This window comes from Typopeltis vanoorti, chromosome 6, assembly GCF_054136105.1.
Source record: "Typopeltis vanoorti isolate ZY-2024b chromosome 6, IOZ_Tvanoo_1.0, whole genome shotgun sequence".
NCBI classification, from domain to species: Eukaryota; Metazoa; Arthropoda; class Arachnida; order Uropygi; family Thelyphonidae; genus Typopeltis; species Typopeltis vanoorti.
The window spans coordinates 9,134,260-9,162,092 of record NC_143554.1 but is presented as its reverse complement, the minus strand read 5'-3'; the positions used below and the strand labels follow the sequence as shown (position 1 = coordinate 9,162,092).

The 27,833-nt window shown below is 36.4% G+C and overlaps 1 protein-coding gene across 8 annotated transcripts in view; it reads right to left on the bottom strand.

Annotated features, from left to right (window-relative positions):
- LOC150105272 (tyrosine-protein phosphatase non-receptor type 4-like) overlaps nucleotides 1-27,833 on the bottom strand; it is a 238,981-nt gene that overhangs the window by 78,859 nt on the left and 132,289 nt on the right. For all 8 annotated transcript variants that reach the window (XR_016548432.1, XM_090394050.1, XM_090394053.1 and 5 more), the window contains one exon: nucleotides 1,416-1,499. Coding sequence is in view for 7 of the 8 variants with exons in the window: in XM_090394050.1 (XP_090250176.1) it covers nucleotides 1,416-1,499 (84 nt within the window). In the remaining variant the exon portion in view is untranslated. The remainder of the gene's footprint in view (nucleotides 1-1,415; nucleotides 1,500-27,833) is intronic.

Genomic DNA, 27,833 nt, shown 5'->3' with positions numbered 1-27,833 from the left:
ATGATTAAATGATCATTTTTAAAGGCAGACTGTATGACAGGGAATAGTGAGGCTATGGTACTGTTGGTTATGAGAATTCGAGAAAATACATAATAAATTGCAAAGTTTAGTGGATATGCATAAAAGTTATTATATGATTAAGATATTTAAGTTGATAAGGAGATTTTAATGATTAATACAGAAGGGATTATACATAGTGGATGGGGAGAATGAGAGAAGTGAGAGTAGATTATTTTTCATAGAGAGTGATGAGTGAGTGGAATGCAATACCAGAATGTGTTGTAAATGTTAGGAGAATGAATGAGTTTAAGATTCAGTTATAGGTTGCTCAACTGAATGAAACCTCCCATGATCAGTCTACTGACTCTATGGTAGTTATAATAGTATTAATAATAATAAAGAATACTCTGTCAAGCATTTTTGAACTTAAGACTGGTTGAATAATGAAAATTATTGCACTGTGGCATAAGATTGACAGCACGAATAATAAGTTTAGCAGTGTCATGTGACTGATGATATACAGTCTATTTTGTTGTTGTTTTGGAAGGAACCATCCGTATGTGACACACTGACATTCTTCAAAACACTCTAGTGGGTAGTTGTACTTAAAAAAAAAGCTGTTATATTTATGACCTTAAGCCTCTGAGATGATTATTTCTTTTGCCTAATTTTGTCATTACAAATTATCTGAAAAAACTTAAATTTTAACAGAGCATAAATAGCAAATTTCATTAAATTCTATCCAGCCAGTATGGAATTATTAATATCACTATGAATCATTTTGCCAATAACAATGGTACCCATTCATGTGCTGTCTCCTATCTTAGGAGGTTGACTACTATGATGTGACTCATGGTTAACTATGGGTGAGTGGTGAGGATCCTATCTTTTCCATAATGATACTGCTAAAACTAAAAATCTGAATCACACAGGCATGCTCTTGTGTACATCATAATCTAAAATTTTATTAAATTCTGTTCATCAGGAGCAGAGTTATTACAATATATATATATATATTCATTTCAACATGCTTTTTCCCCTGTATATGGTCAGAATGAAACAACAGTTGGGTATCTGGAATCCTTACAATTCTGTAAGGATTCCAAATACCAAATTTCGGCAAATTCTGTCAAGCCAGAATAACTAACATATGGTTGAACAGACCATATGTTAATACCATAATTTGTAATTACAAAATTAGGCAAAAGAAATAATCATCTCAGAGGCTTAAGGTCATAAATATGACAGCTTTTTGGTACAACTACCCAATAGAGTGTTTTGAAGAATGTCAATGTCTCACATACTGATGGTTCCTTTCAAAACAACAACAAAATGGATGTATATAAGAAGTCACATGACACTGCTAAAAAAAATCTATAGGTGCTTATAAAACTACTATTCAAAAAAAATCTTACCTGCCAGAAGTCAACACTGGTATGTGGTAGAGGTCCTTGTGCGGCAATATACCTGTTAATAACCTCAGTACTTGGAATTTTTACCTGAAATATTGCAAAAACCTGAGCAAATGTTGTATGAAAGTCTCAAAGCATAGAATTCAATAAGAATAAATGTGTTTATCAGGTATTTTTATACAAGTCAAATGAAACTGCTTTGCAATGCTCCTCTATATTACATTATAATTATATAAGCATCTCCAAGGAGACTGAAGATCATCTCAGGTTTTGGCAACCTGATCCCCTAATTCACCAATCCCAAAAACTTCAGTCTATCCCCTCATATGCATACTTATATCATCTTAGATACTTTACTCTGGATCCTTCTACCACTTCCTCATTTCCAAGATACTCAAATAACTAAATCTGAACATGGTACCATATCAAAACCTTATAAAGAGAAGAAATGATAACCTCCTTATCATTACATGTTAATGTTTTCTTCAAGACCTGAGTGATACTATGAGCTATCTGCCTACTTCTGCAATAATCCATAATATTGCAAAAGTAAGCAAAATAACTTCCTGTCCACGATTACTCCTCCCATTTCCCTACTCTAATCAGTTTCCTGTTCCATCAATATAATACATAGCTTGTAATCTTTTCATGCTAAACTTCATAATCCTTACACACTGAACCACAATCATTATCTTCTATCCACCCAGTCTATATAATCACTATGAGAAAGTTGCCATAAGAGAGTGACTGAAAATAGCGTTTTGAAACAGAAGTAAAGATAAGTGTTATTTTACATAATTGATAATACTGTTTTCATTTTGGTAAAATTTCATTTATTTTTGATAAGTTTAGTCTGATTATGTAGTGTTTGTGGAACTCTGGCTTGTTAGTTATGTTGTTCATGTGAGTACTAGCTTGCATTGAATGGAAACAAAATGGTGATAAGAATGAGAAAGTCACATTGCATGGTGCAAATATCAGATGTGGTTAACAGCATTAATTTTTTGGGTATAGTCCTTTGTCATGGGTTCAAGTATGTATGCATGGGGAAATGTAGAGAATGAACAAGAGAAGTGAGAAAATGTGGATCTGCAGAAAGTGCAATATATTGATGGACTGCAAACATATCAGTAAATGAGAATGGAGAGTAAATGTCAGATAGCAAAGAGCGTAAGGCTGTCAGAGTATTAAGAAGAAGAATGAAGGATAAAAGTGTCGGGAATTTGATTGTAACTATGAAAGAGACTTATGGAATGAAAGTGAATGTGGAAACAAAAGAGAGAATATTTTTCCAGAATATGAGAGATCAAGTATGGAGTAAAAGGAATGCAAAATTTGAAAAATGAGTTGAGCAGGATGAGGAATAAGATGAAGATTAGATATTTAATTGTCACAAATTGAAAGGATGCAAAAGAATAGAACAAAAGAAAGTAGACACAAATGACTTACCTGTGGTGATGTATGGAGGAGTCCATTTTTACAGGTGTGGTGAATGAGAGGGCACACAGTATTATTTAAGAGGTAGAAAGAACAGGATGATTAATGATTTGGATATGAGAAGTAAACAAGTAAGAGAGCTAGCAAAATGATTTGGTTGGCCAGAAGGAGAAAACGAGGATGAATATGAGGAGATTATTGAAAATAACAGAATGTAAAAAAAAAAAAGGCTGTCAGCAAGAAAGAATCATGAATATGTTGACAGCTGTGTGATGAGAAAGAAGTGGACTCTGATATGTGGAAAGACAAAAAGAATTATACAGAAGTGGTGGCTTGCGTTTAAATAGATTTGATGTGAGTTAAATGGAGAGACTGTTGAGAAGAGGAAGTGTAATGAATGATGTGGACAAGAGAATCAAAAAAAAAAAGCTGATGTCATAGATCAGAATAGTTAAAACTGAACCATTTGTGAATGAATTGTAGCATGAAAGAAACGGGAACAGGAGAAACTGAGGTGGATAAGAAAACACGACATAAGTTGAGTGGATGTTGGAAGCAGTAGTGTATTGGAATGGTGAGCACAGAAATGGGATGGCCTAGGATGTAAAGGAGTAGCTTGGTCTGAGAAGATGTATGTGTTAAGATGATAATAGTGATTGGGAATGACCAGGTAGGGGAGAAATTACAACTGATAGGTGGTGGCATGGGTAGGACTAATTATAGCCCTAAAAGTGAACTGCTGTGTTTTTAAAAATGCCAGGCACATCACAAATAAGGAAGACAAAATCATTTCACTGAATTTATTCAAAAATTATTGAAATAAGCAAAACAAGGTTGGATGAAGATGATATTCTGATGGGACCAAAAATACTAAAAATGAAGTATTATGATGTTTGTTGTGAAGACAGGAAGGACAAAAAAGGAGAGAAGTGCTGTTGATAATGGCAGTGGTTTTTGAGGCAATATGGTGTAAGATAGAGGTTGGTGGGAAATGATATTTAGTTGTATAAATCAGTGAACAAGGGAAAGGTGATTATTATAATATAGACTGGCATGGAGAGATAGTATCTGAAAATAAATTGAGCTATATGAAGACATCTGTGAGGAGAAGATATGTGGAACTACAAGGCAGGTAATTATAGCAAGCTTAGGAGACAATTTTGAGGGGTTATGGAAAATAGGTATATACTGCTTGGGGACACTGATTAAGAGCTATTTAACAGAAACCATGAGCAAACGTATTCCAAAGGCTAATAAAGTGGGTGTAAAATGATTGAATGAAGAGAAAAAGCATGCAATTTGGAAGACGCTGCCAAGGCAGCATAAGTTAAATAGTAATCATCAGTTGCATGAAAAGTACAAAGAACAGGAAAGGAGGGCATCTCGGTTGGTAAAGATAGCAAAAGTCCAATACGAGGAAGAATCCTACAGTTATTTTGATATGTAGCAAGTGGAAGAAAGAATGATTATGGTAAAATCAAATGACGAATAAATGAAGGGCTGCATAATGGTTGCTGCAAATGATGTAATCAAGATATTCAATAAGTAATTCATCATGTTCCTTATATAAGCGTGATGACATCATGAAAAAGCTTGAGTGTGGAAAAAAATGGGAAAGGATTAACTATGGTAAGTAAGTGAGAAATATATGAGGAATTAAGTAAACCTGATGTCAATAAGGACTTCTTATGTCTTAAAGGAATGTTTCATCCAGTTGAAGGTAGCCTTGGCATACCTGTTTAACAAGAATCTTGCAACAGGAAAAGTGCCTCAAGGAGTAGAAAGAGGGAAAATTGTTTCATTTCATAAAGGAGATAAGATTGAGGCTTCCACTTATAGGCTAATCTGTTGTGTGTGTCTGGAATTTTGGTTAAGGTGTTGAGAGAGAGCTAGGATACAGAATTGGATTGGTAATAGGATGGACAGCATGAGTTCACTAAAGGGAGATCATGTTTTACCAATTTACTTATGTTCTACATCAAGGTGATGAATGCACTGGACAACAGTGCATTCATGATGCAAATAAAGTAGTACACTTTTGTGAAAGCCTTTGATACACTACCACATAAGTTGGCTGTCAGATAAGTATTGGCAAGTTGAGGATGGAGGCACTGTATCCCAAATGAGAACAGTCACTAGCACTGTGAACTGCAGGGATTTGTTTTGGGGATATTATTGTTTTAACTTGTACATTAATTATATCAGGAGAAGTTTAACTGGTAATATTTAGCTATTATGGTGTTACAGGAGAAGGATCTTAACAGGCTTATGTGAGTGGGGCTACAAGTTCAGTATGGCAAAGTGTAAGGTTTTCAAATTAAATTTGACAGGCCAGGATGGGATGGTAAAACTTATGGGGAAATTCTGAAAAGCATGGTGGAGGATAGGGACCTGAAGTTTAGGGATCACATTGCTTGAGATGTGAAATCATCACATCAGATTATGGTAATGATGAGGAGGATGCCAACATGCAAAAGTAGAGAAGTTATGGTCAACTGGTTTTCACAGAGATGAGGATATATTGGAAAGAGTCCAGAGAAGATTAAAGATGGTTTCTGGTCTATGGGGATGGGATATAGGGAGTGCTATTTACAGAGCCTCATGAATAAGAGAAAGGGGGGAGATATGATTGAGACTCATCAATTATTAAGGTTGTTAGCAGGTTAATATGGAAGAGATTTTTAATAAAATGGAAGGAGACAGGTGCAGAACCAGTAGTCATCTCATGAAGCTGTATAGGAACAGTATGAGCATGAGGATGAGGAGCAAGTTATTTGTATTTCTGGTAAGTGCAGAAACATTGAATGACATTAAAGCACAGTTTAGTGAACTTTGTGTGTGATAGTGAGATCCTCCCAGAATAAGTTGAATAAGAATAACTTGACTCCATGGAGGTCTACTAATAATTATCTTTGTGTCACTTTTATTAAAGATTATATTTTCTGTTTTACCATGCAGTACCACTCCTCTATCTTCCTTCTCCCAGATGAAGAAATAAGTGATATCTGAGTATGGGAAACTGACCATGCATTACTTACTGGAAAATTAAGATTCTTGGGAAAAAAATTCGAAAAAAGTAACATGCAGATTAATGAGATCAAAGAAAAAAAAATGTTAAGGTTATAATGAAAATGCAGAATGCAATCAAAGCTAGGAAATCTTTAAAATTAATATTAAACAACAGGGCCATCACCAGATTAGATCGCGCTCCAATTAAATATCACCCCTGATAGATTATAAGACAAAAATATAAGAAAATCTCCAATTGCTATTTTGTTTTTATTACAAGAGAAACATTAATACAAAACGATTACATAATAATATTAATTAAATGTTTGCTCTACGAGGATATCACACAATAAAACTGTTATAAGCTCTTCTAAATTTAATTATAAGCTATATCTGCCTCTATCGATATAGTTGCTGGACCAATCAATCTTTCTTGGGTCAATGCTATTCGCAAATAATTTTTAATCAGTTTAAGCTTGGAAAAACTGCTTTCCACACTTGCTACACTAACAGGAATTGTTAGCGTAGCGATGGCGCCTACTGCAATACAGCTGAACAAGCGCCTTTCTTATTAAGCCGCTCCATGAGGCTGGCTGCCTCTGTGCTAAACCCTGTCAACGGTACTGTTAAACAAGCAGCATATGAAGCATTAGGAAAGAGATAACAGTTGGAAATAAAAGAGACAGGTTCCTTGAGTGTCATGGAGCCCATCTCTTCAGTGCTTCATGGAGAGATTAACAAGTGGTTAAAATATGGAGGAAGAAAAATAATATTTCAGTTAACTTCTTCTTTCACTACGCTTTATTCCCGCTTCGTATGCCAGGTCTGCGTGTTACTTAGATGCGACTTCTTGTTAGTATCACTCCCAACTGACCTGTCGTCTAGTCTGCTGCTGGGGGGGTATATTCTTGGCTATAGGAGCATATGTTCATGGGGCCGGTTTGCCTGCTTGCAGGATTAAAAACGCCAGATAAACTGGTGGAAAAAACCCTACTGACCGGCTAACATGGCTATGCCTGAGGAAGATCCCCAAGTTTCTCACGTCTTCGATGGGAATTGAACCTGGGACACTCCTTCCCCAGGCATATGGTTGTGAAGTGCAAAGCCACTAGGCTAACTGCACGGACAATATTTCAGTTAACTAAACTATTTAAAAAAGTGTATTCTGTAAAACAAATATTAGATGAAGAAAAAAATATCGGTGTCAGTTTTTTTAAAAAAGAAGATCGAATTAATCCATTTCCACCACTTTAAAAATCACTACAAAACTTATTCAAGAACTTATAAAATGATATTAAATGATAAACATGATTGGAAGATCATATATAGACATAGTATTTGCAGTGAAACAACTAACAGAAAAAATCAATAAAATATAACACTCAGTTTGTGGTTTATAGATCTATGTGAATTCAATAGTATAAAATTATAAGATATTTGAAATATAATAATGAAAAGAAAAATAAAAACACATAGTTTTAACACATACATCTGAATTTGACCTTCTGACCAGGCCTTCTGAATTATGCAGTGTAGCCACTTTAAAACTTTTTTTTTTATTATTATTATTCAGGCCTCCGTGGAGTCAAGTGACCCATCATGGGAGGACCTTCCTAGGAAACACAAAGTCTATCGTACCACTCCTTGAACTCACTGACCGTTCTTGCTCTCACCACTATCAGGCAATGCATTCCACGGTTCAACCGCCCTCCATGCAAAGAAACCACTCCTCTTGCTCACAGCTTCCTTTCATAACTTCCAGGGATGGCCCCCTTGTCATCACTCCTTCCTGCTGTTCCACCAAGTGAAAGACCTCCCCAGTGTCAACCCTGTAACTACCTCTCAACAGTTTAAAAGTCTCGATCATATTACCTCTCCTTCTATCCACCAAACTCTGCAGTCCACATTCCTTCAGCCGATCCTCATAGCTAACATTATACCATCCTGAAACCATCTTTGTTATCTGCCTCTGTACCCTTTCCACAGTTAATTTATCCTGTTCAAATCCTGGGGACCAAATCTGAGAACAACAGTCTAAGTGTTGTCTGATCAGAGTGTTCTACAGCAGAATGATAACTCTTTTATCTCTGCAGGTCAGCATCCTTCTCAGTATTGCAGCAATCCTAAGGGTTACCCTCACCACCTTTGCAATATTCCCCCTGAATTTCAGTTTTCTATCAATCATCACCCCCAGATCTCGTCTCCCCTACTTCCTCCAGTATAGTTCCTCCAATTGAGTATGCAGCCTCTCATCGATGTATCCCAAACTTCAAGACTTTACATTTTGCTGCATTAAACTGACACTCCATTCATTTGTTCATCTATCCAGTTTATTCACATCCTCTTGCAGGGCTGCCACATCTGCACTATTACTAATAACCCTCCCCAGCTTCGCATCATCTGAAAACAAGTGAATATCCCCTTGCAATCCACTGACCCAGTACTGAGCCCTGTGGAACCCCACTTGTAACCTTCTGCCTCCTTGATATTGCCCCACCATACACAACTCTCTGATACCTATCAGACAGCCAATCCTGAATCCAGATGACTAACCCGACATCTAAACTCATGTGCTGCAACTTAAGTATCAGCTTATCATGTGGTACTCTGCCTTTGCAAAATCGAAAAAAATGGCAGTATGTGCCTTCCCCTGATTGACTGCTCTTGTCACTTTATTATAAAAGGCAATCATATTACTAAAGCAAGAGTACCCCTTAACAAATCCATGTTGATTCTCAAAGATACCATTACCCTCATCTGCCCAATGCTGTATATGGTCCCTCAGCCTCTATTATACATCCATTTCTAGTCAAATTTCATCTACTCTAGCTGTCTACCGTATTTCAGGTTTTATTTTTGATAGTTTTTTTTACTTCAAGTATTAATATATATTTCTGATTGCATTCCTGTTAAAGTTTCTGTCACTGTTTGTTTCATTTAGCAATCTTAAAATGTAATTACTCTAAAACATCTAGAATATCTTTATATATAGTTTTTCTGTCCCCTTTATCATCTTTGATTCCTTTTACAGTACTCTCTCTCCTCCATTTCTAAGGTGTTTTTAATAGCCTCACAAATATTTTGACATATTCCTGATATTTAGTTTCTATGTTCTTACCAAAGTCTTCCATTAGTTTTGTTTCACTAGCTTTACACAGTACTTTTTTCCCTTACATTTTCTCTGTATTCTCTAAGAGGAGCACAAACTGAATTACTTGCCAGGAACATTTGTTATGCTTTCTTCTTTTCCTTGACTGCCTCTTTAACTTCCTGATTTTGTACCCTGGAGTTCTGATTTTTCTATCCTTGCAGATAACCTGACCATATGCCTCTCTAGCTGAATCAGTTAATGCTTTCTTCAGGGTTTGCCACTGAATCTCCCACGTTTCAAACTTTTATTTTTTTTCTTGGATAATTTTTTTGTATTTTAGTCTATAGTTCATATCTGAAAGCTGCTCATCTTCAATTTGCCTTAAAACTTTCTCTCTCTCTCTCTCTCACACACTCTTCTTTTCAATATTTAGTCTATAGTTCATATCTGAAAGCTGCTCATCTTCAATTTGCCTTAAAACTTTCTCTCTCTCTCTCTTTCTCACACACTCTTCTTTTCAATATAAGTCAGTTTTATCCTGCTCAAAACTAAATGGTGACCACTGCCAATTTCAAATCTTCTATATTTTCTTGTGCCCTAAATCAGTGGGAAAGCATTGCTATTAACAACAACATAGTGAATGAGACTTTTCTTATTTCTTGCATCTTCTCTTCATGTGCAAGTATTTCTTGCACATGAAGAAACTAATTCCATATCTTGAACAGAAATCCATAAAGTATTTGTCATTAACTCTGCTCTTTTCTCCAAATTTTCCCAGAACATTTCTATGCCTGGTAATAATTTCCTACTCTGCTGTTTAGATTTCTAAATAGAGCCACAGCTGCCTTCTCTAATGCCTAGAAAAATTCCTCTACTTCTTCCTTAGTCTAATCTTCTGTTGGACTATATATAGGCACAAATAATTCTCATTGTTGAGTTCCCAATTCTGACATTTATCCAAATCACTCTACTTGATATAGCCCACCATTCAAGAAGATTATCCTCACCTTTAGTGTTAAATACTAAAAGCACATAATATGGTGGTGGTGGATTATCCCTTGTCATTTCTAACCCTAGGTAAACTTTGTAGGCTTGCCCACAAAGTGGCCAGCATGTGACATCCCAGCCATATGCTGCCCCCCCCATTTTATTTGGGCTCGGGGCCAGCATATGGCTGGGATGTATTCGTGACTGTAATTCATGTGTGTTCACCAGGCTAGTTTGTCTGTTCTGGGGGATGAAAAAACCCCTACCTCCATATGAGACCTTTCGTTGAAAGAGACAAGATAAAAGTTCCTCACTTCACTACTGAGGCTCAACACATAACATAACATCCTGTATAACATTCTAAAAGTTTGTACATCCAAGTATAACATCCTTTATTATTGCTCAGAATGATCTCAGCTTTTTTTTTTGTTTCAGTAACACCTATTTATTTTAATCTGGTACTTATCCAATTCTTTTGCTAGTTCCATTTATCTTCCATTGATGATGGTGCTAATCTTGAACTCTTTTCATGCTGAGTTGGTATTTGTTCCAGTAGCTGACTTTCCTGATGAATAGAGCAGGACCTGTTTAAGCAGGCAACACCCCTTAGCATGAAAGTTTGTCATGTTGTGCCATCATTTTACATTATTGTTTAAGCCAATAAGAATACAATTAAGTCGGCTAAATCACAAATTGCAAGTCCATACCATTCATTCAGTATCTAGGTAGTATTGCAAGTGCATACCATTCATTCAGTATCTAGGTGCACCATGAGAAGGTGAGGATCACACATCAGGTTGGAAGTTCTGGTCGGTTCTTTGCATTCCTTAGAAGACAGAGGTTTCCTCCCAGTTATAATTTTAATACATCTTTAACCCTTAAGCACCCCTCCCTATTCTTCCCATTAAATTCTAACTTCTAATCTCTGCCTTCATTTCCTTTCACTCTTTTTTTTTTTCTTCTCTCCTGTTCTGCACTTTGGAAGAGCTCTTCAGCATCCATCCAGTCTCAACAGAGTTAAATTTCTGAACAGTGTCCAGCTTCAAATAGAGTAACTTCAACATGAACTAAATAATAAATTTCCACATATTTTAATTGTTGCATCAAACAAATATAAACATCTATGGACTAATGCTATTCAGAGTTTTTTTTTTTTTTTTTGAGTATACCCTACTCTGTTTCCCACATGCAAGCATGGTTGTGCCCAAGTGATTATTTGCTCTCCAAACCAATGGGCTATAGGTTTGAATTCCGATGCGAGCATGGAGGTTTTGTGAATGTGTTTGGTCTATCTATCTCTCCCTTCCATCTGCTTCAGACGGATTGGGTCTCCTCCTAACGAGGAGTCATGGCGAAATAATGCAGCCGGCATGCCACTCCTCTGCTGCCCTATTGGAAGTATTCATGACTGTAGTCCATGTGTGTTCACAGAGCCAGTTTGCCTGCTTGCGAGATGAAAAAACCCCAGCTAAACTGGGGGGAAAATCCTACTGCCCATGCCCAAGACTGGCTAACTTGGCTATGGCTGAGGAAGATCCTTGAGCTGACGGGAATCGAACCTAGGACACTCCTTCCCTAGGCATATGGTTGAGAAGTGCATAGCCACTAGGCTAACCATGCAGACTGTGTTTGGTAGTAAATGAATTTCATGACTTGGTGTGAGAACATTACCCCGCTTATTGGAGGCCTGAAGTGGCACAAAAAAAAAGTTTCATCTTTGGTCTCTAGAGCAAGGTTTCTGTATGATCTAACCCTTATCTCATCCATGGTACTAATAACCCCCATAGTATAGTATGGTACAAATAAAAAAAACAACAACAACTGAATAACTATAATGATGTCGAAGTTCAGTACTGTTTTTTTATTGCGCCATACCATAGTTTTACTAATTAATACTAAATCCCACCCATTAAAGGTCAGTAGCCTGTGATGGGTGGGATGAACATTTAAAATAAATGAAAATACATTCATACATTAAACTAAATAGCTGACTCTCACCATAGCAAATTATAATAAACTTCTTCACTAAAGCCCCATAGATACAATTCAGTTCTGAAGGGCATTCACAACAGCAAACTATTCACTATAGCAAATTAATCCTGTGTTTTTTACAAGTTTGCTATAGTGAAAATCGACTGTAATAGATACTTATTGTAACTCACTGTGAAGTCCCTGCATGGAGTTAATGACATGAAATAAACTTCATGTTCAAATGTCTAGTTTGATAAAACAGTCACAGGAAGTTTTTCTGCTCAATTGGACAGCATATTTCCATGATGAATCTAGTGATTTCAGCCTGGAAATAAATAATAAATAATATTATACTTGACAAAATATTAAAGTCTTGTTCTAATTCATATTTTATTCTAGCACAAGTATACAATAAAAGTTTGCACATGAAGTGTCTTTAACAATAGCCACTTATATAATGAAAGTAGTCTTCAATACAAAAGTTGCTCTTCTCATGATGCAGAGCACTAATGATTTTTCAATAGTGGAAAGAAGTTAAATCTCTCATGGATAATACTGGGAGTTATTCAATGGCAGATGATCCTAAAAAGTTTGCTTTGCATTATGTCATACTTAGAGCAACTTTTAGAAAGGTCAACTGGTCTTATCACATAAGTAGCTAATAGGAAAGATATTTCAATTGCAAACTTTTATTATATGCTTATGCTAGCATAAATATATGGACAAAAACAAGAAAATAATTTCTTGGCAAACATAACATACTATTCCAACCGAGTGAAAAAAAAAAAAAAAATGATTACAAGCGTATCAGAACTAGGGTATAATAAAAATTGTTCTACATCGTTTTGCTACTTGTATAAAAGAAATATGACCAGTCATTGAGACAGCTTCCAGTACCTCTATTGGTTATCTGCTTTTGATACCTAAAGAGGTAAAAAAATCAATTTTGGAAATAATCCTTACTGTAACATTGCTATAAAGTTGTGAAGCAGAGGCACTTTCTTTATCTTTACAGATCATATTTCTCTAGCTCCACTCATCAGCAGAATACTGATGTTCATTCTTTCATTCCATGTGTTTTCTTTCTTTCCATTTCTTCCTATCTAAGATATTCTGAAATTTTCATATAGCTCATAATAGTACACAAAACAGAAAATAGCAAGGGTTGTTTTTTTTTTTTTGGTAATGGTGCTTCCTTTGTATTTCAACCTAAAGGCTAAAAATCAAGTTTTACTAATTTAAAAATTTATCATATTAGAAAAAGAATTAATTTAGCATACCTGGGTCTATTTTTGAAAGCAACTAGTAAAAAAGTCAGATATTTATTATACAAGTAGTTAGGTGTGAATTACAGCATCTTTGTGTGCAAAGTTCTATATTATGTGATTGCTCATATTAGAATAAAATACAAATATTGTACTTGAAGATTAATGTTCAAGTACCAGCCATCTGGTTGGGGGGGGGGGGGGGTACCAAGTGGTGCATACTGAACAGACCATGTGATCATGAGCTCACAGCTAAGTCATTGTTTTAATATTGATTTAATGATATTTTGATAAGGAGTGATTGTAGTATTCTTGTGTGTGACTGTGTAGATGAGTGTTTTTATTTAATTTTGATATATTTATATGATGCACAATAGATAAATTGTGTTATTCATGTCACCAATACGAATGAGAACAATGGCAGCCAAGACATCATTGTGCATGGGGTTTGAAATGGAAGATTATGTGAAATGCAGTGTGTGTGTGTGTGTGTGTGCAAACTATGTATCATTGCCAAGAGAAAATGGATTGCGTCATGAGAGTGGAAGCAGAGAGAGAGTATTATGGATGTTTTATGAGACAAATATGAGACTTGTCAGAAACAAGAGAATGAAGTAGTGGAAGTTAGTACTGAAACCCTGTGAAAAATGTTAAAGTGAATGGAGTTCTAGATTTAAACAATGGTGAAATAAATGTGAAACAGAATACAAATGAGGTGATCAAAAGTAGATGTAAGATAGCATATGCAAAAGTTGCAGTGGAGGAAGTTTAGGAAAAACAGAAAACCTGAAAGAAATAGCTTGCTTACATGTAGTCCATCACACAACAAAGTGTGAGATTGAAAAGCTGCAGAAGCACCAATTGAACTGAGAATAGAAAAAAAAAGCAAAAGGCCTGAAGCCAAAAAGAAAATTATAAGAATAAATGAGAGAAAAAGCCTAAGCAGATAACTTTTTATGGCAATTCTATGATAAGAATAATACTTAACGAAAATGCTACAACATCTTGTTTTCTTGGTGTGAAAATAAATATTACTAATGCAGTCAGAATGCAGATGGTGAAAAAATTGATTGTTCTGGCTGGAACCAATGACTTGAGAGATGAGAAGTATTGTATGAGGGAAGATGTAAAAGAACTATTGGAAGATGTTGGAAGTTTATTTTTCACTTGGTTAGACTACAGTAAATTTAGTTTAATCCTTTATCCAAGTGTAAGCAAGCAAAGTTTGCACCTGAAAATATCTTCAGGACTGAGGTAAGGTAGGGCAACACCAGGCAACTCTGAGCATTAACCAAGCCCTCATCACCCCTTGTCTCATAATGCAAATAAACTCCCATAATGCAAAGCACATCTCCTTACGAACATGTATACTGCTATGCATTAAGGGAAGGGCCACTATCCAGACCGGTTTCAGTCTTTATTGAGGCCTCGTCAGTGGGAGGCAGACCCAAACGTGGATATAAAGGCAGTGTATACTAAGGGTGGTGGCCCTTCCCTTAATGCATAGCAGTATACATGTCTGCAAGGAGATGTGCTTTGCATTATGGGAGATACCGAGACAAGGAGTGATGAGAGCTTGGCCCACCTTTGCTTGGAGTTGCACTACCTTACCTCAGTCCTGAAGATATTTTCAGGCGCAAACTTTGTTTGCTTACACTTGGATAAAGGATTCAACTAAATTTACTATAGTCTAACCAAGTGAAAAATAAACTTCCAACATCTTTCTCTAAATCCAGAGTAATTCAATAATAAGGTGGTACACCTGTTGGCAACTATAGGTAAATATGACCTCTCCTATTGCTTCTGCCTTAGTATCTCCACGTTTGGGTCTGCCTCCCACTGACGAGACCTCAATAAAGGTTGAAACCAGTCTAGGTAGTGGCCCTTCCCTTAATGCACAGCAGTATACATGTCCGCAAGGAAATGTGCTTTGCATTATGGGAGATACTGAGAGTGATGAGAGCTTGGTCCACCTTTGCTCGGAGTTGCACTACCTTACCTCAGTCCTGAAGATATTTTCAGGTGCAAACTTTGTTTGCTTACACTTGGATGAAGGATTAAACTAAATTAACTATTGGAAGAAGCAAAAAAGAGGAATGAGAGTGTGAAGTTTATAATCTGTTGCCATGCTATGATAGAGGCTAACTGAGAAGGAAGGTAATGATAGCTAATGACTCAATACATAGGTTGTACAAAAGGAATGATGAAGAGTCTGTGGACCTGTGGCCTAGGTTTGATAGATGTAAAGATTTGTACAATGCTGATGGACTACACTTAAATGAATTCAGAGTTAGGTATCTAGTTTGGTCACAGAGTGTGGAACAGCAAAGTCAGGAAAACTAAAGAAATTAAGGTAGATGCAGACAAGTGTTTGTGAAGGCACCCATGATTGTTAAAATGACCAACAAGTGCAGAACCTAGTCTCTCGGGCAATAATATTGAATAGGGTAGTCAATTCAGGAAGTAAAGGTGATTGGGGTCTACAGGAATGCTGCAGATTATATATACTAATGCCAGAAGTATCAGGAACAAGAGAGAGTTTTTGGCATTGGTTAGTGCAACCTCGATAAACATTACAGACATTACTAAGACTTGGCTAACAGCAGAGGATGTAGTTACAGGAACAGAATGTGATAAATTTAGTATTTTCAGGGAGGACAGAGTACATGGGATGAGGTACTGCTGATGATAGCTGATAGCAGTTCTTTTGAATCAATATGGTGTGAGACTGAGGCCAGTGTGACACAATATAAAATTGGTTGCTGCTATAGGCCAGGAAATGCCAGGGATGATGTGGAAAACATGTATCAGCAAATTAGTACAATGAGTGCAAGTCAAGTAATTATTATTATAGGGGAATTTAAACTTCAGGGATATAGATTGGAAGGAGGAAAGTTCACATGGCAGAAAGGAAATGAAATTTATACACTTATTGAGTGATAATTACTTAAAGCAGAATGTGACACAGGGGACTCAGGGTAAGAGAGTATTGCATCTGGTTATAGAATCAGAAGCTGGGACACGTTCAACTGGGTGATGGACATCTGGGCGATGGAATAAAAGATCAAATATGCAATTCCATTCTATTGATCTATTACCAGGTAAAAATGAGTTAATGGAATGGTATAAACATAAAATTTGAAAAATGTCGCTTATAATTAAGTTTATTTTTATTGTGTAGTTAGGTTTGGTTATTTGAAAAATCTCGCTTATAATTAAGTTTATGTTCATTTTTATTATTTAGCTAGGTTAGGTTAGATTAGTTTAGTTTATTTAAAAAATCTCACTTATAATTAATTTTATTTTTATTGCGTAGTTAAGTTAGCTTAGGTTAGGTTAGGTTATTTGAAAAATCTCACTTATAATTAAGTTTATTTCAAGTTTAAGTTTATTTTTATTTTGTAGTTAGGTTAGGTTACTAGAAATTAAACTACAAATTATGTTTGTTAATTTCAAAATAATATTACTAAATGAATTAAAAACTGTATTTTTATTGTTTACTTTATTTTAATATTGTACAATTATACCTTTTCATTTTTATATCATTTTCCGAGCATTCTTTTTAACCATCTCTTTCTTAAATGATCCCACAAATTTTGATATATGATATAAACTAAAATATATAATATAAATATTTATTAACTACAATAAAGAGCCAAGAGGCTATTTTTATCGGTCTGGTTAGTGACCTTCCCTCATAATGTAAAACAGTAATACATCTCCTAGGAGCTGTGTTTTACATTATGAGAAAATATTAAGGACAGTGATCAAAACTTGCTCCACCTTTGCTCCGACTTGTCCTAGTGTTGCACTACCAGGTGTTGACTTAAACTTGGACTCGCCGAACATTCTTCGGCATGAAACTCTTAATTTCGATCTTCGAGTTTCTTATTCAGCTTTAAAATAATGAGGGATTTATTATCCCCTTAATGTTATTTATTAACTAGCTGACTCATTTTTTGTATTGGAAATTTCAATATGACTTCTATACAATTTGTAATTCTACACAATAAAAATAAACTTAATTATAAGCGAGATTTTTCAGATTTTATGTTTATACCGTTCTTTTAACTCATTTGTCAAAAAATATTATTTAAATTTATCTGGTAACAGATCAACAGAACAGAATTGCATATTTGATCTTTTATTCCGTCACCCAGTTGTCATGTACCCCAGAAGACCAATCCATAACTAAGATGGGTACCTGGCCTCCAACTAGGGAAAGTGATCATGTGGTCTTGACTAATGTGCTCTTGGGAGGTAGCAAAACATGTGGAAATTCCAGTTAAGAATTTTTTTTTTTTAATTGAACAATTTTATATATTTTTTTGTAATTTTCATCTATTTTTTTTTATCTTTTCCATAGTTCAGAAACCCTGCCCTAGAGACCAAACATGGAACATTTTTCAAGCCATTTCAGGTCTCCAATAAGTGGGGAGATGATCTCATACAGGGCTATGACGTTCATCTCCCACCTAAAGATAATCACAAACATCCGTGTCCACAGCGTGATTTGCAACTGAAGTCTGTTGGTTGGATAATGGGTACACTAACAACTAACCATTCGACCAACCAGGCTGGCAATATGTGGAACTACATTGCAGGTGATTATGATATGCTTAGGAGGCAGCTTGAAGCAGTAAAGTGGCATAAAGATCTGCAATGCAAGGATATTCATGGTGCATGTAGGATAGTAAGAGGTACAAGGAGGAAGCAGTAACACACTATAGATCCAAGGTCAGGAGGGTAAATTAAGTAGACGTTAGATGGATGAGTAATGCATGAGCTGCAAACAAAGAAAATGGTGTGGAGGGTACATAAGGAGAAAGATGACCATCTAAATCATGAACAGTACAAGGATCAGGCAAGAAATGTGAACAGCATAGTAAGAAATGCAAAATAAGATTATGAGCAAAGATTAGCCAAACAGGCAAAAGAAAATCTCGAAGAGTTTTTTGTTGTTATTGTTATGTGGTAAGTAGGAGGATAGCTATCATGAACAGATGGCAGATGAAATTGTTGAGTTACTGAGTGATCATTTTGCAAGAGCATATCATCCAAGTGAAGATATTATAATGGAGGTGACAAGGACTGATGGTGAGAACAGAGGTTGAAGAACTGGAGGTACTTTGTATATTGCAGAATCTGAATACAAATACAACTATGAGATTGGATGAGATATCAGCTCATGCATTACAAGAATGTGCAGAGGAATTGCCAATGCCTTTGACTAGGCTGTTTAATTTAAGTCTTAGCCGTGGCAAAGTCCCATAGAGTGGAAGGTGGAGAAAATAATTGCTTCGCATTAAGGAGGATCTAACTCTGTGGTAGCAAATTATAGACTAATTAGTATCTCAGGAATGTTGGCAGAGTACTGGAAAAGTTAATCAGAAGGAGAATTCAGGAATGAGTGGATAAAAATATGATACTCGATGATGGGCAGCATGGCTTTGCGAAGGGTCGGTCATGCCTTAGTAATCCACCGAATCAGTGACAGCTGAGTTGGATTAAGTGAATGGCTACATGATGATACTGCTGGATTTTGCAACAGTATTTGATAGGATACAACATGGAACTGTGTTATGAAAACTGCAACAAATGAGGATGGATAAGAAACTGATGATATGAATGAAAGGGTGGCTGAGGGACAGATTCCAAAAAGTAGTATATGGAGGAGCAGAATCCAGGAGAAGGCAGGTGACTAGTAGTGTGCCACAGAGCTCTGTGCTTGGACCGCTGCTGTTTAATTTGTACATAAAGGATATAGGAAATAATTTGATGGGAGATATTCAATTTGCTGAAGATGCAAAGTTGGGTAAAGTAATAGTTAATCAAAGTGATGTAGAGAGCTTCAAGGATGATTTAAATAGGCTGATAGCATGGGCAAAACAATAATGTCAATTTAATGTGAAAAAGTGCAAAGTTATGCATTTTTGGATACAATATTACAAGTTGTGTACCACATAAAGCTAGGAATTTGGGGATGGTAGTGGATAGAAAGCTGAAGTTTAGAAAGCATATTGCTAAAATAGCTAGTCTGGCTGACTGGATTACTTGGTTATTAAAGAACACGTTGACAAGCAGAGATATGGGAGTTATCATTCCTCTTTATAAAGCCTTGATATGACAACATCAAGATTGCTGTGCTCAGGTCTGGCCTGGGTTTCTTGGGGATGAAGAAGTGGTGAAGACGATCCAGAGGCAAGTGACCAAGATGGTGAGTAGTCTGTGGAATGTTCCCTATGAGAATAGATTGAGGATTTGTGGATTGTAAAAGTTAATTGATAGTTAAAAAAAAAAAAAAGGGGGAGAAAGGATGTTAGAAACATTTTAATTACTTAAAGGCCTTAAAGGATTGATGCAGGAGAAATGTTTCAGCACTTGGCTGGGTGTGGGGAGAGGAAGAACAAGAGGTCATCCCTGGAAGTTGGGTGAGAGTGTGGTTAGAAAATGTGTGAGGACTAAATTTTTCACTTGGAGGGTGGTGTTATGAGTGGAATGGGTTGCCTGAGTCAGTTATGAGCGCTTTGTCTCTTAATGGTTTCAAGAGAGTTATGATAGCTATTGTGTTGATAGTTTGGACCTATCACAATGAGTCTTAGGACTCCAAGGAGGAGCCTGTGCATATAATAATAATAATTATTATTATTATTGACATCCATGGAGTCACAAGACTCATCATGGGAAGTCAGCCTTAAACTACACAAATTCTAGTTGGTTACTGAACCACTCCTCAAACGTATTCACTATCTGCTCTCATACAACGCTATGGTCCTATCCCTTTCCATATGAGAAACTTACTTCTTATTCTCTTACTAACTCCTACAAATTCCAGAGATGAGTTGTTGTCCTAGTTCCTTCTCATACTACCTTATGAAAAATTTTCTCAGTATCAATCTGGTTAATGTTTCTCAACAGCTTGAAATGTCTCAATCATATTTGCCATCATCCTTCATTTTCTATCCATCAAGCTCTATGGTTTATACCCTCAGTCTGTCCTCATAACCAACATTTTATAGTCCTGGTAATATTTTATCTGCTTCTGCACACCCTCTCCAAGGTTATAGCAATCTCTTCAAGTTCCAGTGATCAGATCTGATCAGGGCTTTATACAATGGAACCACCACCCATTCATCTCTGCAAGTCAACATACTCCTCAATATTGCAGCAATTCTCTGGGCTCTTTGCAATATGTCCTCTGAACTTGTTTACAATCATCTCAAGATTCCTTTGTTACTTTTTCCACTTTTCCTGGTATAACTTTACCATTGTGTATCCCAAATTTCAGAACCTTACAATGAGCTGTAATAAACTGACCTCTCTGTTAATTTGCCATCTTTCCCAGCTTAATCAAAATCCTCTCGAAGAGCCACAAAATCAGCACTGTTACTAATAATAACTGAATATTTCCCTATAATCTATGGATAATATCACTGACATATATTGAACAGTAATGGTCTCAAGTACTGAAGCCTGCAATTTCACTTGTAACCATCCTCCTCCTCTCGGATACTGCTCCCTCATATATAATTCTCTGATATTTATCAGAAAGCCAGTTACCAATCCAATCCCTACCAATCCAATATCCAGAAGTATATGTTGCAACTTAAATACTAACTTGTCATGTGACATTCTATCAAATGTCTTTCTAAAATCAAAAATAAAATGAACATGCATGCCATATCCTCATCCACAGATTTTTTTTAACTGCCACAGACCTAGGAAATACCACGCATGATACCAATGATATGCATGATACAGCAACTAGTAATGTTCTAAAATGCATACAGTGACGGATGTATCATTTGTATTCTGGTTTATCAATTATTTAACAGTTGTAAAGTTATCAAAAACATCTAATATGTGTAATTAATCATTAATAGGCTTTCGCTGTGTACAACTTTTATGTACCATTACCCCTGATGATGCATGAAACTTGTCGGGTTTTAATTGTTTATTTTTAATAAACTCCTTATATTACAATATGGTCTCAAAAACTGCCTACAAAATATTTTCCTCATCTGTCCAATTCTATATATGAGTTCTTACCAATTTTTCAAAACTCTTAACCATAGAAGAAATGCAGACTGGTCTGTTGTTTAATACCTCCATTCTACCACCATCCGTATGCAATGGTACTATCATAACTTCCCGCAACTTCTCAGAAACTTGCCTGTTGCAAGACAGAGGCTAATGCTTCACATCAATTGCCTTAGTATCCCATAATGCAAAACACACATCCATTTGGATGTGTATATGCACTATTCATTATGGGAATGGCCACTACCCAGACCAGTTTCGACCTTTACTGAGATCTCATCATATAATGCATAGCATTATATGCATTATAGTGTCCACCACCATCTCTCCAGTCCACCAAACCCCACCTACTCTTCCTGTCAGAGACCCAAATCTCACCACCCATCAGCACCATTCATCTCAACTTTCCCAACTACACCTCTTTGATTCTTTTCAGTATCTCCATTCTACCTCCAAGGGTGACATCTGCATATATATTTGCTCTAACATATTATGCCAGAGTATCCAAACCACAATTGCCCGACTTTGACCTTCTCTGGTTGAAAATCTTCCTACCCCACTCAGTCAAATTCATTTGCTGTCTCTTTTATTCCCCCAGTGCCACCAGCCACTCTGGAGCTCTTCAACTTTTTCTCCTTAAACATTGATCTTCTCTAGTCCTGCTTCCCTAACAGTAAAATGATCCTCCTAGGAAATTTTAATGTCCACAACACCAACTAGCTTTCATCTTCCAGTTGTAAAGATCTTGAAACATTTGCCATACTCATAACCTTACACAAATTGTTCACATGCCAACCAGAATACCAGATAACCATAACCACTCCCCAAACACCCTAGATCTCTTCCTTACCAGTGACCCTTCCAAATACATGGCAAATGTAGTGGCCACCTTAGGTAATTTTGACCACAATCTAATGCTTGTCTTCTGCCTTCTGGAACAATGCTTACACAGCCATTACCATATAAGAGTAGTTTGGCATTATAACAGTGCCAAGTGGAACCGCCTCCATGACTTCGATGCCTCAGTCCCATGGTTGGGCTGTTGTTTTTGGCCTTCCAACCCATGAACATTCATTGAACGTATCACCAAAATAATTCTTACTCACATGGAAACACATTACTCTGAACTGCTGTCAACAAGGGTTGGTTCTCCAAAAGATATAACGAGGCTGTACAAACAAAAAAACAAGCATACACCACAACTGGCTTAAATCAACAATTCCATCCTCCTTTAGTGCTTATGCTCAAGCCTGAAATAACTGCAAGGAAACTGCCAATGCCTCCAAATCAGAGTATGGATGAGCAAAAAGCAGAAAACTTGCAGCTTGTCCATATAGCAGTCAAACCTTTTGGTCTTTCACTAAAGTAACTGGTCATAACATTTGATAAATGTCCCCCAACCATTCCAGATGCCCAATACTCAATGCCCCCTATCCTTTTGCCAGAAAGAGATCAGAATAATGTTATCAAAATTGGAAACAGAAGTCTCCTGGCCCTGATGAACAGAAGTCTCCTCTGATTGTCCTGAAGGTTTGTTCAGAACGGACTTCCTATGTCACCTATTTATACCCTCTTACTCCACTAGTATCTACCCCACAGCCTGGAAATTGGCCTATGTTCAACCCATTCCCCAAGAAGGGTAACAAATTACTGCCATCAAACTACTACCCTATCACACTCACCTCAGTTCTATCTAAAGTAAGCGAGAGAACCATCAATTCCCAACTCATACACTACCTTGAGTCTACTCAGGTAATAAATGACCACCGGTATGGATTCTGTCACTGCTGATCAACAAGAGATCTACTCACGTATCACCCATCTCTGGACAAATGCCATCGAGAAGTTTGACAAATTCGAAGTGGTTGCACTTCATATCTCTAAAACTTTTGAACGTGTTTGGTACAAAGGCATACTAAGCAATCTCCCATTATTTGGTCTGCCCTGTGACTTCTACAATGTTCTATAAATATTTCTATGGATGTATGTTCTATAAATATTTCTATGGAAAATGCCCATATGAAATTATTATTATCATTACTTCGTGACACTTCCAAGGAGTCCAAAGACTTATTGAAAGAGGGCACCTACTCTACAACTCTCCGTCTCCATCATCTACTGCTCACCACCACAACTAGTATTTTGTGTCTGTAAATTGCATGTATCCTGAAGGCCAATTTGTCTGTATGTGGGATGAAAGATTTGAGTTTCCAGGAGGAAAAAACCTGCTACCTCCATATGAGATTGGCTAACTCACCTTCAATTGCAAAATTTCATATAAAGATTCCTCCCCTCACGATGAGAATCAAACTTGTGCCTTTTCCAATTGAAGGGTGCAACATACTATCGTTCTTCCAATTGTGCTACAGAGGCTTGACATAATATCAATAATTCCCCCACTCAGTACTAAGTCTGGGGATATGTGGCTGTTGCCCAACATTCCTTCACAATACAACTTGAAATCCAAAGAACTTCTCTTCCTCTTTCATCTCTACTATTGTGGAACAGTCTTTCCCCATATGTATTTCCCAAGGAATACAATATAGGACTTTTGAATCAAATAAATGTAAACAAGTTTCTCTTTTCCCAACCCACTACCCATATGCGGTACTAATGTACTATAGGTTGATTAACCAACCTCTCATGCAGTGCCAGTGCCTAGTCTTTTTCTTGTGTGTGCGATTAATGTTCGGTGCCTTTCCAAAAAAATTTTTTTTTGAATAAAGTGTGAATAAAACAAACAGGAAATGAAAAACTAATGAAAACTGCTTTAGTATAATGTTACCTATGGATTAGTCCTGCTTATTCAAATTTTTTTTACATGGAACTCAGCAATTAATCATAAGTTGATTTATGATATATCAAAAAATAAAGAACTATTTTAGGTATATTTTTGTAAATTTTAATCAGAAATTACAGTGATATAATCGGGTCCAGGATACAATTTCAGAATTTATTTGTTCGTTTCCGGGAAGATCTGAAGGAGCCCGAACGGAAAACTACGTACATTCATAATTATACATACCAGTCTGTACCATTCGTTGTTCGTTTAAACTCTTATCTCATATTTTTTGACACCTTTTAGGTGCCTTTTCTTCTGCGGTGCCTGTGTATATTGCACACTTTACACGTCACCAGCCAGCCCTGCTCTCAAGTATGGGCTCAACATTTATATATGAAAGGATGTGTGCTTTGCATTATGAGATACTAAAACAATTAATGTGAAGTCATTAGCCTCTATATATATACATATATATAAGTAGTCTAGGCATAAAGATACTTCATGGAGAAACTGTTTGCCTACATTTGGAAAAAGGATTAAACAATAATATAATTTTTGGCAACTTTAATTTCATTTAAAAACAAATGAAAAAAAATGCTACAACTGTTTTTATCATCTTATTATTAAAATACTCTGGATTAGAAACAGTTGTAGCATTTTTTTTGCAGAAATCATATATTTCTGCATCCTGAAGGAATGCAGAAATATATGATTTCTGCATTCCTTCAGCCTTGTTATCTCTTCTACTGATGACATTTGATAATGTTTATCTTTAGGCTAAATGGGAATAGTGTTTCTGCTTAATGGCACAGACCTTAGCATGTCACTGCACCCCACTGAGTTTCTCATCGTAGAGTGATTCAAGTCACGAGTGATGAGTTTAGTAGTGATCCTTTAGGGTCACTACTAAACGACTGGCCCTTTCCCGTAATGCATTAGCTTCTACACATCAGAACTAGTCTATATTGTATTCCCAAGGAATACAATATAATTTCTTGTCAACTTCAACAGTACAAGTCTCTCCTACCAATGATTACTCCCTTTGCACTTGCAAACTAATTTGCCAAAACATTTCCATCTCATTGCCATTCATAAATATCCTGTTACATGGATGCTTGGAGGGCATTTGAGGACAGAAAGAACTGTATGCCAGAAACAGCTTCATTTGAATGAGGAAGGACATAGGCATCTGGAGAGAATGTTTTCTCCAAACAAGTCAGTCTGTCAATGAAGGGACACTAGAATTATCAGGTAACAGGTGGTGGCCACTTGTGGGAATAGTGGCTTGGGAGAAGGAGAATACATCATCTAATGCTAAATCCAGTGGAGTCTGGAGATACCAGGAGTATCTGGGATAAAGGATATGAATTGGTGGCACTGATAACATCAGCCTGTCCAAAGATTATATTATTGGGATCTCTCAGACATGTCAGATGGAAGATGATATACTGACACAAATAGAAGTAGTAGGGTATAGCATTTTACCACAGGACAGAAAAGGCAATGGAATTCTTGAGGAACAAATGTCTTAGGCAACATGTGGTAGAAGGAACATGAAGTTCAAGATAAATTAAAGATACAAAGAAATTATATACTTGGTTTAATCCTTTATCCAAGTGTAAGCACACAAAGTTCACAGCTGAAGTATTTTCAGTACTAGGGCAACTCGTATATAGAAGCTAATGACTTTGCATCACTTGCTTTAGTATCCTATAATGCAAAGCACATATCCTTATGAACATGTATAATGCTCTGCATTATGAGAAGGGTCACTACTCAGACCAGTTTTGACCTTTATTGAGGTCTCATCAGTGGGAGCCAGACCCAGAAGTGATACTAAGGTTGAAGTAACGTAGAAGTCATATTTTCATATATGAGTAGCCAAAAGGTGTCACATCTTATTATTAAAATAATTTAAAAATTAAAAAATACTTGGAAAAGCAACAACAAGATGCTGCAAACAAAATCTCATCAAATGGAGCTAACTCACTGGACCAGATAATTGTGAGTGTGGGACAACCCAGTCCATGGAACACCTTCTTTCTTGTCCCTTTCTTCGATCACCTTGCACAAAAGAGCACCTTATATCTTGTGCAAGATACTGGAGGAAATCTGACAATATTTATCGTATATAACTTATGTATAGTTTTTTCCTTCATATTTTACTTATTATTCCCTGTATAATTCACCTATCAAATTTAAGCTGTTCTCATTTGTAATGTATCCTAATTTGTTGTAAATAATGTTGTATCACTTACTACTGTACCACGTGTTTGGATACGAAATAAATAAAATTAAACTAATCTGGATTACAGCTATGAGTTCAAGAGTTTTAGATTTGGTCATAGCATCAGAAGATCTGATTATAACTGAGATAACATCTCTGCTCCTGGTTGAAGAGAGTAGCCATGTGATTTTGACTAGGAAGATGAATAGACATGCAGGAGTATCAAAGAGATAGGAATGTATATGGAATTATAAGGCAGGTGATTATAATAGTCTTAGATATCTGCTTGGGGAAGTTCCATGAATGGAGGAATTGGAAGGCAAGATATCAGTGCTTGGGAACTAGTAAAGGAATATTTATTAGCAGCAATAGCAAGTGGTATACCTTGAGTGAAGAAAAGAACACAATTTGGTGTAAAGTGGATAACACACAATATCAAACGGAAACTGCAGTTATAAAAGAGGTTATGGAAGAGATATAAGGAGAGAGAGAGAGAGGTGGTAGGCAGATGCATAAAGAATATAAGACTCAGGCCAGAAGAGTAAGTAGTACGATAAGAAAGGCAAAACTGGAATATGAGAAGAGATTGGCCCTTAGGTCCAAAGAAAATCCTAAGGAATACTTTCATTATGTGGCCAATAGGAGGAGAAATGATTGTGGAAGAATGACACTACTGGATAAAAATGGGAATAGAGTGACTGATATAGCAAAGTTGTTCAATAAACACTTTATTGGGGTATTTCATCCTGGAGAAGCAGCTTTTAATACGAGAGAAAGAGAGATAGGGCAGGTTTGAGATTAGAAGTGCAAGAAGACAATGTGTTTTAAATACTGAGTACTCTGAATGTCAATAAAGCAATGGGACTGGATGGGATTTCACCACAGGTTTTTAGATAAACTAAAGAACTGACAGCTCCATTGGCCTGGATTTTCAGTGAAAGTCTATCCACAAAAAGGTGCTCAAGGAGTGGAAGGAGGGTAAGATAGTGTCATTGCAGGTGATAGCAGACCAGAAGTGTCAAACTATAAACTAGTTTGCATTTCATCAGTTATTGTTAAGATTTTGGAGAAATTAGTGCAAGATCATTTACAGATCAGGATAATGTTATTGCAAGAGTCAGCATGAATTTGTTAAGGGGCACTCTTGTTTTAGTAATATGATTGCCTTTATTATAAAAGTGGCAAGAGCAGTTGATGAGGGAAAGGAATATTCTGTCATTTTGTTGGATTTTACAAAGGCAATTGACAGGGTGCTGTTGTGTTCCATCTTAATAATATTCCTTGAATCACTATAACAAGCCACTAGAAGTGAGGTGTCTTCTACATGGGTCACATGGTATCTCTCTCACACAAAGAAATAGCCTCAGGGTAGAGCCAAAATTCAATGAGACAGAGTCCTCAAACCTTACCTCTCTTAAATCCCAAGAAATTTATATTTTTAGACTGCGCCACTTAGAATTATTAGATTAAAGATAATAACTCAATCAAGAAGTAAGTTAGAAGATATACTCATGTGACCTAGGGTTGCAGCTGTGTCCTCAACCTTATTCAATTAAACTCCTGCTCAGATCCGTAATGAGTTTCACAAGTGGTGCATCGAATTCTATACACA